The sequence below is a fragment of the Haliotis cracherodii genome, unplaced genomic scaffold (assembly GCF_022045235.1).
Source record: "Haliotis cracherodii isolate W230 unplaced genomic scaffold, xgHalCrac1.p SCAF_29, whole genome shotgun sequence".
In the NCBI taxonomy this organism is placed as follows: domain Eukaryota; kingdom Metazoa; phylum Mollusca; class Gastropoda; order Lepetellida; family Haliotidae; genus Haliotis; species Haliotis cracherodii.
The window spans coordinates 1219572-1233225 of record NW_027266285.1 but is presented as its reverse complement, the minus strand read 5'-3'; the positions used below and the strand labels follow the sequence as shown (position 1 = coordinate 1233225).

The window sequence follows — 13654 nt, the reverse complement described above, 5'->3', positions numbered from 1 at the left end:
CCAAGATTTAATCTCAAAGGGCAGGAAAAGATGTTTAAGGGGTGAGGAGTTCTAAAATTTTCGTAGTCCCATTGTAAGTCAGTTGCTATGTGACCTCAGGTTCAGCCACATCATGGCCTCAATCATTTCGCTGTGGGCCAGTTAGTTTGGAAAAGGGACAGTAATTTTTTAAAGGAGCAAGCCCTGCTGGCTATATACAAATTTGTTGTTAAATCTACCCCTGGTGAGTGAATGCTGTACAACCATGCAAACCAGTGACTGAAAGCATGAGCAACAACTCACACAACAACGCACACCATCAGAGAAGTCACACAGCCTGAGCACCCAATTCATTTTTGTCGACTGTGATGACAAGCATAGGTTAGTTGGGACCAACTCTGCCCTAGAAGCCCCAGTACCCAATGCCATATAAAATGGGAATTGGTAAGGTACAATGAGACACAAAACTGATTGTGAGTCGACAACTGGACTTGAATATAGGCAGTGTATAAAATTCCCCATAATTTCAGTCAGACAACAGGACTGGCCACTTTGCATGGTTACCAGGCCAGAAAAAAATAACTGCCCGGGTGTGACACATTTCAAAACTGACCCCCCTCCGCCAGCAAAATAGATCGTCTCAGTCAGGCGGGTATTTTAAACACTGATATAGGCCACTGTCAAACAGCTGCAAAGCAATACTACAGATTAAATCATTTGTCAAATCTAACTAGTCCGCAGCTCATTTCAGACTAGTGGCTTAGATTTGGGGACATAAAACTAGTCCCCCATTTTCATTAATCCTGGACTAACGAACTAGTGGCTGAATCTTTCCCTGCTGAGTATGGCAGAACAATAATCACTCAGCAGTATTTGAACAGTTACAATGAAAAAGCACTTGAGACATTTTGAGAAGTGTATCTGATATATTGAACATTTATCCATATACTCAGATGAACAAAACACTGTATTTAAAAGCCTTCACTGATGCCATACCTTCCAGAAAAATTGCTACATGCCAATCACAGCAAATGTAGGTCAACAATCCTGCAATCATGTTGCTATCATCTGCAGCAACTAAACAGTTAACCTCAGAGAATGATAACAAGTACCCTTGTGGTATCTGTGTGAACATGATATGATATAATACAAATTCACTGTACTTCTAAGAATTAAAAAGATATGACATATATATGTCAAAGATGTATAGTTCTGACCAGCCTACAGTTGTAAATTTCACTGAAACCCTTAGTTTCAATCTTGAGACAAAAAAGTTCTGTTTTTATATATCCTTCATGGTGTTTTTGAAAGAACTCCAAAAACGTGTATTTGAATTTTCCTAGGTGTATCATTTAAACTTGAGAACAAACACTAACATGCACTCTTTCTGTGAAATGCACATATTTCTGCTTTCAGATTAAAAAACAAACAACTTTCTGAAAGATAACAAACATACAAAAGCAAATGTTAATATTTGAGAAACAGATTTCATGCACTTTTAAAATGTGCGACAATCCATATGGCATAGATTTCAGTGTTTTTCAAGGCGAGTGTGCGTCATGTTTGCTGAGATGGTTGCATATGAAGAGCTAATTATAAGCTTGTTATATGCATTAACATGTTCATTGCGAAACTACCAGTAATTACTTCCTGTGGTTGAAGAATCAATGATTAATTTCTCTCTTATCAGCTGAAACATTAGGCAAGGCTGGCAACCTGTCCTCAAGTGCATCTAATCCAGATTATTAAATCTTGAAACACTTGAGAACAATTAGACACATCAAAAACACCATGTCTTGTACTTCAATGAAAGATTATCATCTAGAGTAATATAACGCAAAAATAAACTTCCTTTTTGGGTCTGTGTAACAGCAGACTTACTGACATACAGTGACTATGACTGACATACAGTGACTGTGACTGACATACAGTGACTATGACTGACATACAGTGACTATGACTGACATACAGTGACTATGACTGACATAGTGACTGTGACTGACATACAGTGACTGACTGACATACAGTGACTATGACTGACATACAGTGACTATGACTGACATACAGTGACTATGACTGACATATAGTGACTGACTGACATACAGTGACTGTGACTGACATACAGTGACTGACTGATATACAGTGACTATGACTGACATACAGTGACTGTGACTGACATACAGTGACTGACTGACATACAGTGACTATGACTGACATACAGTGACTATGACTGACATACAGTGACTATGACTGATATACAGTGACTAACTGACATACAGTGACTGACTGATATATAGTGACTATGACTGACATACAGTGACTATGACTGACATACAGTGACTATGACTGACATACAGTGACTATGACTGACATACAGTGACTGACTGATATACAGTGACTATGACTGACATACAGTGACTATGACTGACATACAGTGACTGTGACTGACATACAGTGACTGACTGACATACAGTGACTATGACTGACATACAGTGACTATGACTGACATACAGTGACTGTGACTGACATACAGTGACTATGACTGACATACAGTGACTATGACTGACATACAGTGACTATGACTGACATACAGTGACTGTGACTGACATACAGTGACTGACTGATATACAGTGACTATGACTGACATACAGTGACTGTGACTGACATACAGTGACTATGACTGACATACAGTGAATATGACTGATATACAGTGACTGTGACTGATATACAGTGACTGTGACTGACATACAGTGACTATGACTGACATACAGTGACTATGACTGACAAACAGTGACTATAACTGACATTTCAAACTTGGCTTCAATACCTGGAACCAATTTGGGAAGCACTCTGAATTGATAACAATAATTTGATAAACTTCCGTGAATTACCATTCTTCAAAATGTTACTATGCAATTACATGCTTATGAGCTGTTGTTCGTGAATTTGAACAGAATTTCAGGTATATATTGTCATGGCGTGTCAGCTTGATGTAGACAGACTGACAAAAGGGAAGCTGGTCAGGGGTTACAGGGTTTTACCTTGTCTAATGAATAATTTTAAGGGTCATAGCAGGCAATATGCGGGTCCTGTAAAGTAATGAAATGGTGTAGTGTACTGTATGGTTTAATAATTATTTTAGAGCCTGGAATGAATCAATGATCATAATGGACAGTGGTCATCACTGATGGATGAAATGACTGATGTCCATAACTGCTCTTGATGCACTGTAAGTAACATGAATACTATTGTTCATCATTCAGGACTTGGTATATTCTTTTTCTGCGTTTATTATCAACATATGTGCATACTGGATGCACATATGTGCATCACGTAAAAACCCTGGGGTTACCACTTTGATCAAATCTACAAGCATGGCGATGACTGATTTTGATTGACTACATCTGGATTCAAACCAAATATACAGCTATATTACCAAATACAAATATATATACAGTCATAATGATATGGACCAAATACACATGATATATATACAGTTATGTGACCACCTGCAGTTCATATGTTTCAACGTATAGACAATGTATCTATATATCATGACATATAGTCAAAAGACATATGTCATGAATTTATCATGCTCCTCATGGTTTGGACAATTCCTCAGTGCCCAAGCATCACTGGTGTGCGATTGTGTCGGCTGCACTGGTGCTATTGTGTCGGCTGCACTGGTGTGCAATTGTGTCAGCTGCACTGGTGCCATTGTGTCAGCTGCACTGGTGTGCGATTGTGTAGGCTGCACTGGTGCCATTGTGTCGGCTGCACTGGTGTCATTGAGTCGGCTGCACAGGTGTGCGATTGTGTTGGCAGCACTGGTGCCATTGTGTCGGCTGCACTGGTTTCATTATGTCAGCTGAACTGGTGTGTCATTGTGTCAGCTGCATTGCAGTCATTGGGTCAGCTGCACTGGTGCCATTGTGTCGGCTGCACTGGTGCCATTGAGTCGGCTGCACAGGTGTGCGATTGTGTCGGCTGCACTGGTGCCATTGTGTCGGCTGCACTGGTTTCATTATGTCAGCTGAACTGGTGTGTCATTGTATCAGCTGCATTGCAGTCATTGGGTCAGCTGCACTGGTGCCATTGTATCGGCTGCACTGGTGCCATTGTGTCGGCTGCAAAGGTGTGCGATTGTGTCAGCTGCACTGGTGCCATTGTGTCGGCTGCACTGGTGTCATTGTGTCGGCTGCACTGGTGTCATTATGTCAGCTGAACTGGTGTGTCATTGTGTCAGCTGCATTGCAGTCATTGGGTCAGCTGCACTGGTGTCATTGTGTTGGCTGCACTGGCGTGTCATTGTGTCAGCTGTACTGGTGTCATTGTGTCAACTGTACTGGTGTGTCATTGTGTCAGCTGTACTGGTGTGTCATTGTGTCATTATGTCAACTGCACTGGTGTCATTATGTCAGCTGCACTGGTGTCATTATGTCAGCTGCCCTGGTATTCATTGTGTCAGCTGCACTTGAGTGTATTTGTGTCATTATGTCAGCTGCACTGGTGTCATTGTGTCAGCTGAACTGGTGTGTAATTGTGTCAGCTGTACTGGTGTGTCATTGTGTCAGCTGCACTGGTGTGTATTTGTGTCATTATGTCAGCTGAACTAGTGTGTCATTGTGTCAGCTGAACTAGTGTGTCATTGTGTCAGCTGTACTGGTGTGTGATTGTGTCAGCTGTACTGGTGTGTCATTGTGTCAGCTGTACTGGTGTGTCATTGTGTCAGCTGCACTGGTGTCATTATTTCAGCTGCATTGGTGTCATTATGTCAGCTGCCCTGGTTTGTCATTGTGTCATAATGTCAGCTGCACTGGTGTGTCATTGTATCAGCTGTACTGGTGTGTCATTGTGTCATTATGTCAGCTGCACTGGTGTCTCATTATGTCAGCTGCACTGGTGTCATCATGTCAGCTGCCCTGGTGGCATTGTGTCAGCTGCACTGCAGTCATTGTGTCAGCTGCACTGGTGTCATTGTGACAGCTACACTGCCCAGGTGTGACATGACAACAAGCTCACACTCTCAGCTACAAAACCCTCAACTCACAATACAAGCCATTCAGCAACAGTGCTGAACTATTCCTGACACCACAAAACATGTACACCAGAGTGGTTTATCAACTTGAAACAGCTAAAACATCTTATAATGGACAATGACATTTAATTCCTATTCTGACACTTCAACCTAAAGCATTCAAAAAACCATAAAAGCTACAAACTTGAGAAGCACTACAGAGTGAAAATAGAAACCATTGACAAGACAAACATGAAAAGTGGGTCATACTGACCTAATGTTGCTATGGCAGACTCGTCTCTGCCAGGAGTAGCAAAAGACATGAGAAGGTAACATGTTCAATATTATGTCTGTGCACTCACTCACTATTATAAAATTAACAATCATAAAATTAGTCTCTTTCCCAAACCTCTGATGTACTGCCATACTCACTTCACTGTGACTGTTCATGATATAATGATACACACCTATTCAGGCTAAAAAGACCATGAACATATAAGTAAGGCTTAATGTCTCTTCGAACAGCATTTAAGGCAAATCAAGGTGTATCAATTAGATGTTGGAGGAAACCCCGAAGTGATGCAGTACAGGCAATGTCTACCGCTTTGGCGAAACCCCGGAGCAAGAGGATGACAACATGGACAAACCTAGAAGTATAATCAGGGCGACTCTGGTATTCAAACCCCCGGATGATCACTGTTTTCTGGCACGCCTGAGGGATACACCTCCACTCTTAGACAGATAGAAAGCAAAGAGGAAACACATGGTCATTTGGAAAATGTGCTTCAGATGAGACACAAACATATTTAGTCATGTTCATGGTCTAACAAGTGAGTGAGTGAAACTGAATATTCCTCAACAATACATAAGCAATCTAAGACAGTACAGTAGAAATAGTAGATCCACCTGCTTCATCAATTTGGCAATCAGAGTATTTGACATTTGCATGAACTAGATCTCAAGAGTTAGGTCGCTGACATGCTTCATCTGCAGCTATGTACAGGTCTATATCCCTGCATGGCATACTTCTGGAAACTCTCACAGTACCATATGTGTAAAATATTACATTAAGTGCATTAATTTCAATCATTATGTAACAGTGTTAAATGTTGAATATAAGCTTTTTAGCTGAAATTCCAGTCCCAATATTTAAAGATTATTAGCAAACACAGCATCACTTATTGATCTTAATTACTGATATCATATATTAACAGTTTGTATTGTATTCCGTTAATAAGTGAGGCATATGTTCGGACAGCAAGTTGCTTACATCCTGTATATTGTTGAGTGATCCAACATTAAGTTGGGTACCTTACACCTCACAAGGCACTGTTTCATGTTGAAATGTTAACAAAATCAGTCACCAAATGTCATATGAATGACAAGCCCACTACTCAAAATGACAAATACTTGTCCAACATTTTGCTGACACTTCACGTGTCCTGCACAGATGAGAGTATTCTGCCAGCACTATTTTGTCCAGTCACCATGATGCACTGTCATCACCATTGTTTCAGCACAACAATCAGTTGGCAGATATCCTGCCATTATGATGCATGCTGGTATTAGTGAGATATCACAGCCAGGGTATTTGTTTTTCTTCCTTCTATTAAGTTCTAAAACATGGCACTTTAATACCACATGTTCACCAACAAAGCTTCAGTTTGATGGAACTACTAGCACGTATGGGTCAAGTCACCTATTACCTGTAAAACACAGATATCAGTGGCTAAAGGAACCATAGTTAACTCACAAATGGAGGACCATAGTTAACTCACAAATGGAAGACCATAGTTAACTCACAAATGGAGGACCATAGTTAACTCACAAATGGTTGACCATAGTTAACTCACAAATGGAAGACCATAGTTAACTCACAAATGGAGCACAATAGTTAACTCACAAATGGAGGACCATAGTTAACTCACAAATAGAAGACCATAGTTAACTCACAAATGGAAGACCATAGCTAACTCACAAATGGAAGACCATAGTTAACTCACAAATGGAGGACCATAGTTAACTCACAAATGGAGGGCCATTTGTTTGGTTTTTCCCAGGTCTAATGTCTATCTCACGAAGGGAACAAATAAATGTCATTTCAATTTCCAAGCTAGTTAATGGCCTTTATTTTGTATTTGGAGACGAAATACTAAATTTATGTGAAAATATGTAATAGATAGTTATCTCACATGAAATAACCCTTATAATGGAACCACTTTCAGTGCATCAATGGTGGAGTGGTTTTCACAGTCAGATTATGAAGAAGATTGACTTTTCCAGTCAAATGACATATATATCTCATCTTCAGGCCCACTCTACCACTCTTGAAAATGTCAGCTTTGTCCCGTCACTCAATGAGATAAATTTCATGCAACGAGAATAGTCAAATATATCGTCTTTAGTCTTACCCTTGAGACGTTGGTGTTGGATAAGCCACATATATATGCAAACCCACCAACCATCACTGCACTTGGAAACACTAGACTCTTGCCACATGTATGTATTTCTTCATCAAGGGTCAATTCACCACAGACACAACAAATGAAGTTTAGTCAAAATGCCCCAATAGTCATCCCCAGTAGAGACACCATTTACTAGTCTGGGCCAACTTTCACAATCTTAGCACTAATCTTTAACATAGACTTACGATAAGTATTTGCAGTACTTATAACATTTAGTCAAAGCGGTGGCTCTGGCTCATACCTTAATTTCAGAGTTGATATATTAATTTAATTGGTGAGACCATCCTATATTACCAATGAGTCCCTGCCACAACATCAGCAACCTTCACTCAGACAGACTATACCATAAGAACACCTTGTCCTCAAGTAACACCTGTATCTATAGTATCTGTTACTTTCAGCTCAAAGCAATCCATCTACAAAAAAACAAAGGCTGAATGACTCAAATACTCAATCAGTTCACCATCAAGAAAGAATGAAAGAAAGCCAAACACAAAAGGCTATCATCTAAATACAACTGATAACACCTTGTAGCCATAAACCTTCAGCAAACTACTCAAAACACTCTTTTCTCCACTACCTGTATCAGTTACAGCTGACCTCAGCCATGGATCAACGGCGCATGGCAGTCAGAGCAATACAATCATGGGTCCGCTGAGTCTGTCAATGGGAGACAAAAGCCACACAAAATATAATAATCATAGGATTCACTCTTCTGTTTGTTTGAAAAGTAAAAAGATGCAATTACAAAAACTAACTGTGATCCTACTGAATAATGACTGTTCAAATGCATTAATGTCATCTCAGGACACTGCAAACAGTGACAGGAAAGTCCTGATAATGATGCATAGACATATTTATTTTCGATGAAATTGATTGCATTCTAATATATCTTGAAGATTTTATTCAAATTTAGTAATGATATAGCAGAAGTCCAACAAAAAGTTAATAAAATCATGAAAATGTCATATGTCTCCAACAAAATCATTGTACATATTAGGAAAATCATAAATATCATGTCAGGAAAAGTTCAAAATATGAGTAATTACTACAACTCTAAGGCATGTAAGGAAACATAAGCATTATGAATTTAGGCTATGAGTCTACAAAACAACTACTGTTTTTCTGTAAACCATAAAATAAGGTGGGGCCTTGGACATTATTCAGCACCACATCAACACTATAGGTAGCATATGTACAAAACATGACAGTGCCACCAGAAAAACAAATGTGGCAGGGTTAAAACTATGTCCATCTGTATGGCACCAACATTCCTGCTGACACAAACCTTCTCTCCATCCCTGATGCAGAGTGACTTGTACACTCAGCTGACCTGCTCCGTCTGATTAACTCAGGTTTGTTACGCTGACCTCAAGATCCTGAGCAAGGAAATGATTTAGGCGAGACAAGTATGTTACATGACCTTGTATATTGTTCTACTAGACTCACCCTAAACACAAATCGGTTACATTATTTGCGGAATGGTGGGACTTGTTTTAATAACCTTGTTTGCTGATAGAATGACCAACAGCAGTTGACCTGCTTTCTTGGATCTTTGATAAATGCAAATTTTAGTCATCAACCATATTTAAAAACTGAGTGAGTGAGTTGGCTGGTTTTAATGATAATTTCAACAGTAATTCAATGTTACCATAGTGTGAGGGGAAAGCCCAAAGTAGGATCCTGGGGGGCCTAAGGCAGGCAACTCTGCACAGTGACATGCCTCAATGTATTAAGGAACCCCCACTAGGCTAGTTCCTGTGTCTAATCTCTAAAGCAACAGACCAAATTCCTTCAAACTAGCATTCAAAACTAAGGACAGTCAATGTGTCTTGGTGATGCCAACATGTCTACCTATTCAAGAATGAGGGATCATTTGATTATAATACCCAAGTAAAACAACTTCAAAGAGACTAGAACCCACAATTGAATTTTGAACACTCTACACGAGTCTGTGAATGTTGTTTACATTAGCTACAGAAATATCATGGCAACCTAAACAATTTGAGTCTAGGGCAGGCAAACCAGAGGCTAAGTGCATGAGGAAAGATCAACGCTATCTGGGTACAACCACACACAATGTAGAACAAGGAATAGAAGGTGGACCATTTAGGAGGAACACAACTTCCTGAAGATAAGAGAATCAGTTGTGTCCAACATGGAGAAGTGAAATGTTCACTGTCTTCCCACTAAACCAAGCAGCTACTTGCACACCATAATCATGAAATACTTGGACCAATTATGTATACAATCAATAGATCCCACCACCACCATGACTTGTAACACATGGAAACCTCTGAAGAACTTGAGTGCCCATTTGGGATTCAACCTGATCCTGTGATTCAAGAAACAGTGTATTAAATGAAAGAGTGATGTTTAATAATGTAGCTGCACAACAGCTACATCGCGACTACCTGCAACTGCATCTACACCAGACAAACCAGTCAGCAACCCAAGTCTGAGCTACCAATCCAGGGAAGGATATTATGAACAACAATCCACCTTGTCAGTTTACGATGACTCGTCACCAACGAAGTCACCACGCCTAGTTAAAACGTGCTGATGGCAAGAAATAAGGGAATGGCTAAACAGAAGGTAACAAGAGAGAACATGGCAAGGTTAAGGTTTAGATATGACACCAAAAGTGACTCAAACAGTCAAAGACCAGTGTATATTCAGTCTAGACTTGGTACAAATCTGCTAAACAATGAAAGACCTTTGACAAAGAATGTACCACATATCTTGTATTTTCTTTGCCAATTATCTGGTCCCAATGGGTTGGAGTTAATTGAACAATTGGCAGAGCAAGGGTATGACAAGGCTTACCAGTATTCCCAATCCAGAGCTGGAGCCAGGCTGTTCCCTATATCATCCCTGATTTGGCAAGTTTCACACACACTACACATCCTGTATCTCCTAATTAGCAGCAAGGTGGCCAAAACACAAGTGACTTGCAATAATTCATGCTGATTACACAAAAACACAAGATACCAAAATAGCGATATTCACTTACATTCTCTGACAACAGCTAACAGGAATGGTAGCTCTGGTTACACAAGTGTACATATGAAACTGTACATCTCAGCGAGTGACCAGTGGTCAGTCTGACATGAAAACAACAGTACTGACCAGACAGCAAGGCAGACAGCTAACAGGCTTGTCCAGTAGAGCAGGGGGGCTAGTCTGGCCTGACCAGAGAAAGAATGCTTTCAAGTGGCCACAGTAACGATGAAGATTGATGACGTGGGTCCGGAGGATGCACATACCAGGAAGGGGTGAAATCAACGTGTGTATGTGTGTGTGTGTGTATGCGTGATATTGACATCATTACAAACATCCTTGTAACAACATAACATACATGTATGTCTTAAGTCAGGATCAACTTGGCTAATGGATTGTCTTGGGTCAACAAGTCATTCTGACCATCCATAAATCCATGCCTACACGCATACATACAGTCATACATTGTGCACTCGGGTAACTGCACACAACTATGACCTCATTTTGTTGAAACTTATCTGAAATGTACATGACCATAAATATCCTAGTGACAACAAAGCATCCTGATGAAAGTTTGCATTCCAAGAGCCAAATGATTTGATTCCCTTTGAACTTTCCTGGACTCTTAAGTGATTCAGCCTGAGGCAGTTACAACGAAACACATGTAAGAACAATAATGACTTTTTGTACACAAGACTGATTGGTGTTTACATAATTAGGTCACAAGATCACATGCCTGAGGCTTACAAGTAGTCCCATTAACAGTGTACCCTTTCTTGTAATGGCCAAGATAAATATACCAACAATTTGCATATATATTTCTTACATTTGATTTATGTCAAGCTTTTTCATATTGTTTTACAGGTATGTAAAAACTGTCAAATCATAGAAACATAAGCAGGTCCATCAAATCAATATGATGAGGTTTAAAAGTAAAGGTACATAAACATCAATGTGTTTTTATTAAAATAATGGTTAAAGTGTACATAAACCGATAAATCCAAAGAATATATTCTCCACCCAATGTGAAATTCTCAGGAATATGATATCAAGCCTTCAAGTTGGAACACATCTGGTCTACTCAAAGATGGGAACTATTTACATTACAACATCATCCGAGTGTGCACAATCTCTTCATAGAGTCAACCAAGGTCTACACAGCATGAGGGGTTTAGATCAAGTGTCAAAACAAACCCACAGGGCCATCGACCATCTCAGTCAAGCCTTTCAGTATCATGTATCTATCATTACAGTTCAGTAACTTTGTAGATGTGTTTTACATAAGGTTTGTGCATTTAGTTTACTTTTTCATAAATTGTAAATATGAACCTGGATGGTTTAACAATGTACACAATAGTTTTGTTTTAGTAAAGACTTGGCAATTTGTCTCATTTCAGGACAAAGGAGGTTGTTTCTGCTTGAACAAAAGTATTCCAAAGAAACTGTACAATGGGACGGGGCTTGTATCCATTCAATGAAAATGCCAATTCAGCAAAGTAATAATAACAAATGGTCTGCCTCACACTATAGATACTGAAAATACAATTGTATGTCACACCCTAAATTACAACGACTACAAACATTACATGTTTTCAAGAAAGTAATTGACTCAGCAAATATTACCACACATATTTTTCAAAGAACCGCAAATATATTTCCTTTTCCATTGTATTCTTTCCAATTGAACACAGCCAATAACAGTCCTATAACTACAAGTATAATATCACCAACCTACTACAAATGCACCAAGAACAATGGAATCACAGCTACTGATATAGTTCACTCCTAAAACTATGAATACAGTATTAGAGACATAGATGCCTCTGTTTGAAAATGAAAACTACTTTCCAGACCAGCAGACAACCTGAACAAAACAAATTACAGCCTGGTAGTGTTAGTACTCCTGTTGGTGAGGGACAGTGATTCTATTTTCATTATCATATCATACATATCAGCACATTTCACCTGAATGACTTTTAATTATTCATTGTGTACGAATAAAAGGGGGAAGAGATGCGTTCCTTGTGGTTTTGTTAGTATCTAGACCCCTAAAACCTTTTTTTTTCAATATAAGGGTCATGACAAGGACCTCTTGAATTTAATTACCAAATTCTGAACACTGATGTACAAAAATTCAGACATTGATAATAATGTAGTTCCCCCAGAATACTGAACATTTACCATCCTATACACTACAAGGAACATATTCATCATAATATTATGACAGATGTATCAACCTGACACAAGTATAGCTTCCACTCAACAAGGTGTGGCTATGATGATGAATCTATTTCCTGTGTGGGAAGACAATCATAGATTTGTAATCCTATTTTCAATTCACAGTAACCAAACAATCCAATTTGTACATGCAAACTTGTAATGATTGTCACACTGCTAGATATCAACTTTTGACAGATCTGAAGAGTGCCATTGTTTACAATGATTCTGATGTTCAAGTGTGAGTTCACTGTTAATGTCTTGATAGGTTCATTCTAGGTCTAGGTTTAACCAGGATCAGGTAAATTGTGCAGCTGAAACATCATGCATATCCGACTTACTAACTATCTCTTAGATGATCTTGAATTTGCTTTTATGAAGAATATGTCTGCAGTCCACTGTCTGAAGGATGTGATTTTTTCGCAAATTATCGTTTGCCTCATTTTCGTGAGACTTGTCACTGGCACTGAATTATCATACTGGCGTGGTTGTATTAGTCATAGGGTTAGCATATATTAGGTTTGTGTGTACAAAACACTGCGACAAATTCTTCATGTGCATGAAACAAAAGATTGGAAAAGGAGGGCACGAATTGCCCTAAAAAATTATGAAAACCGATCCCACGGTTTGCGAACATTGAAATAAATTTCCACATTCTCACCCTCCGAGAGCTCAAGATCGAGTTCTGCCAACTTCTCTCTGACATCTTCGGGCAGTAGGGTAATATCCACTTCTATATCAGCCATAGTTGTTTTTACTGAGCGACTAAAACAAACGTTGTGTCTTCTACATTACATCTTCGAATTATGATTGATCCCCGTCGCCATTTTGGGTACTCCACCACACCTAAGTCTCGCGATTTCGAACGAGATCTGACAAGCCGGTGTAATTCTTTTACAGCAGCCTAGTGAAATTCTGACACCGTCGCCCACTGTTTAGACCAATCATTCATTTGCATGAAGTAAAAAAATACTGA

The 13654-nt window shown here is 39.3% G+C and overlaps 1 protein-coding gene across 11 annotated transcripts in view; it reads right to left on the bottom strand.

The window, feature by feature from the left end:
- Positions 1-13514, bottom strand: part of LOC139473488 (disco-interacting protein 2 homolog C-like) — a 101142-nt gene extending 87628 nt beyond the window's left edge. For 10 of the 11 annotated variants that reach the window (XM_071256087.1, XM_071256090.1, XM_071256089.1 and 7 more), the window contains exon 1: positions 13340-13514. In XM_071256087.1, coding sequence (XP_071112188.1) covers positions 13340-13424 — 85 coding nt within the window. In that variant the 5' untranslated portion in view covers positions 13425-13514. Of the gene's footprint in view, positions 1-10474; positions 10561-13339 lie in introns of those variants that run through there. The other variant, XM_071256098.1, reaches the window with a different exon arrangement.
- Between the last annotated feature and the right edge of the window lie 140 nt (positions 13515-13654).